The following is a 2,948-nucleotide window of genomic DNA, read 5'->3' on the forward strand; positions in this document are numbered from 1 at the left end:
ACACGCATCACCCGTTAGCTAAGCAAGTTCACGTAGCCATGTCCTCTCTTTCTCCCTCACACTCTATACTATGTTTAAATCTGGCTCATGCCTCTCACTTAAGAGAAGCACTCGCTGCTGTAAACTAGGAGTCCTTCAAATTCCTAACAATTCGTTGTTTTTGAAATTGAGTTTGTTGTTAAAAAAAACAGGAGCACATTTAGGCTTAGGGCCAGTAAGGCCACATCCTAGACGTGGCCCAAATAAAACCCCTTGAAAGCTTAGCCCAAACTCGATCTGGCCATATGTGCGGCCCAGGCTAAGAGACTAGGAGTAACTCGTCCCATTCAGCCCAGCAAACTTCTTCGTCTCTCTCCCCTTCTCTCGTATTCGCATCGCCCTCGCGTGCGCGCACCACGCAGTCCTCCTCCTCTCCCGTGGGGCCGCGGCGTCTGCCTGACTGCCCTTGCAGACCGTCGAAAACCCGGTGGCCTAGTGGCGATCGGCGGCCGGAGCAGCCAGATCAACCGGCGCAGCGACCAAATCTACGGCCTGCGGGCGGGAGGCGGTCCGCTGGAGGACGGATCGGCGACTGGGGACTCGGGGGGCGTCGGGCGGCTGGTGGGGTTTCGCTGGAGGCTGCCGGTGTGGAGCACCGGCCACTGGGGCTGATTAGGCGGGCAGCAGTGAAGGAATAAAGGGTGCAGCACGACAGCACGCCAGCGGCCAGCAGGGGGGCACCGGGCAGGTGGGCTGCAGCAGCCAGCGACAACATCAGCAGGGGACAGGTAATTTAATTCCCACTTTGGATACTGCAATATCTATTTCGATCCTAAATTCCTCAATTTTGTTGGACTTGTACAACATTAGAATTGTAGAATGAAGAGGACCAAGACATTGAAGTCAATTTTCTATCCTACTCCTATTCCTGCACCTATTTTACAACCAATGTAAAGCCAAACTTCTATACAAGAACCTGAAACAGTAGGCATAGAAGAACAACCAACAGTCGGGACAGGAGTTAGCAATGCAAAATGAGTGATCGACTAAATGATTCATTTTATCCTTAGCTTTTGTGAGTATATGGGCTGGGTGGATCAACCAAGCACCCAAACCCTAACACAAGCTATCTGTATTCGGGTCTGATCTAATTATACAAGTATATACATGTATTATGCTGCCTACTAACTTTGATATTTTTTGCAAAAATTATCAGGTGTATGCCGTCCACCCCTGGATGTATTTTTACTGAATTGTCTATCTTAGGCAGCAAGCAGAAATGGTATGTTGCTCTGAATTAGAAATAGCTGATTGTTCAGCGTTGATAAATGCTGTTTCCAACCAAATTAAGTTGCAGGACATTAAAGGTCTTGAGGCAGATAAACTGGAGTGCAGGCTCTATGTAGGGAACCTGGACTTCAGGATATCAGAGTGAGTTACTTGTTTCTTGTATATCTATTTGCATGTTCTTTTCAAGGCTTGTCCTTGTGTTCTGCAAGTTAACATTGTTGTGTTATTTTTTCAGGTCCAATGTAATCAAGATGTTTTCCCCCTTTGGAAAGATTACAGCCGAGGATTTCCTGTGGCACACACACGGTCCAAAGAGAGGCGAACCCCAGGGCTATGCCTTTGTTCAATACACCACTAAAGAGGTAATTGTAGTATACATCTCCTGTGGCAAATGACAGTTGGTTATGGTATTCTCGGTTCTCACCTTTGCCACCTGAAGTAAGCATGCAGGAAGCTCAGTTAGCGAAGGAGAAGATGAATGGAAAGTTGGTCTGCGGACGCCCAATGGTAGTTCACCTTGCTAGTGAGAAAAGTTCTCTAGACTCTTCAAGTTCACATAGAGCAGTCAAAGACAAGAAGCTGGCGGGTGGTTCAGGAGGCAAATCACAATATACTGATCGAGCTGCAAAGATAGCTGCTATAAAAAACAAGTTGAAATCTCTGGAGGAAGGGGGATGTAGCACAAAAAAACCAAGACTTAATCCAGACAACTTGACAGGAATCAGGGAACAGTCTCATAAGAAGTTTTGAAGTGAGGATTTTTTCGTTCTTCAGAACGTTGAGTGCATGTGCCCTCTCATACTGGTGACACTTCTAAAGCTGCTGCTATTCTATAATTCTAACTTTAGTTAGTTAGTCAAGTCACAAGTGTAGCGTTTCTACAGTGCATCAAATATGTACAATAGTTTGTACCAATCATCTTTTTGCCTGAATGAATTGTCCTTTTGATGGGGGAATCATTGTGACTACATACTGTCTTGTTATTGACAACATATTGTCAGTGTGCCCCTGCTGAACATATGTTTCCTCAACTTAATTGTGTTGCATTAGTTTATCCACTTGTACTGAAATTGCTGACCTCACTTTTCTAGAAATACATCTTGTTTGCATAAAATCATTTTTATTCTTACTATTTTGGATTTAAACTGGACGTCAACATTTTGGAAACTTTCTATTTTTTTTGTTCTGTTTTGAAAGATTCTATTCTTGTACCATTTTGTTTGTCATTCCACATAATGCATTATGATTCTACCGGTGGGCCTCTAGGATTTTATGTGCTTTCATGGTTTTGTAAGAACATTTTTGCGCAGGAAAGTTTTGTGAGAAACTAGTTCATCTTCACACGTCTACCTGCAAGTATAACAAAACCCACAACGATAACCTGAAAGCATAAGAGCATCCAGCAAAGATCGAGTAATCATTTGCTTTCGAAATGCCCTGTCGGTGCTATAGTTCCTGACACGCATTAAATGCTCTGAGTTCCATTGAATCAGTCTTGGTCTTGGTACTTGCTCAATGATAGTACTCCGTATATGGGTCCATATTGAAAAGCAATCAGATTTATATCATCTTTCTGGTTCAAACATAGAATTGTTATTGTTCTTTACTTCTTTGTATATATGAGTGGAGCACCCTTAGGTGAAATATCATACTTATTAGTCTGTTGGAATCTCATAGGT

General features: G+C 43.6%; 1 protein-coding gene across 2 annotated transcripts; it reads left to right on the top strand.

Annotated features, from left to right (window-relative positions):
• The first annotated feature begins 341 nt into the window (after positions 1-341).
• On the top strand, positions 342-2,358 carry LOC136539454 (uncharacterized). Of its 2 annotated transcripts, none has more exons than XM_066531414.1 (5): positions 342-767; positions 1,196-1,261; positions 1,331-1,410; positions 1,505-1,631; positions 1,720-2,358. In XM_066531414.1, exons 2-5 carry the CDS (start codon positions 1,259-1,261, stop codon positions 2,017-2,019), a joined length of 510 nt encoding a protein of 169 aa, XP_066387511.1. In that variant the 5' UTR covers positions 342-767; positions 1,196-1,258; the 3' UTR covers positions 2,020-2,358. The 2 variants fall into 2 exon arrangements, with proteins under 2 accessions (XP_066387511.1, XP_066387512.1); XM_066531415.1 differs by having other exon boundaries at positions 1,337-1,410; positions 1,720-2,357.
• The last annotated feature ends 590 nt before the right edge of the window (positions 2,359-2,948 follow it).

This window comes from Miscanthus floridulus, chromosome 2, assembly GCF_019320115.1.
Source record: "Miscanthus floridulus cultivar M001 chromosome 2, ASM1932011v1, whole genome shotgun sequence".
Taxonomy (NCBI): Eukaryota; Viridiplantae; Streptophyta; class Magnoliopsida; order Poales; family Poaceae; genus Miscanthus; species Miscanthus floridulus.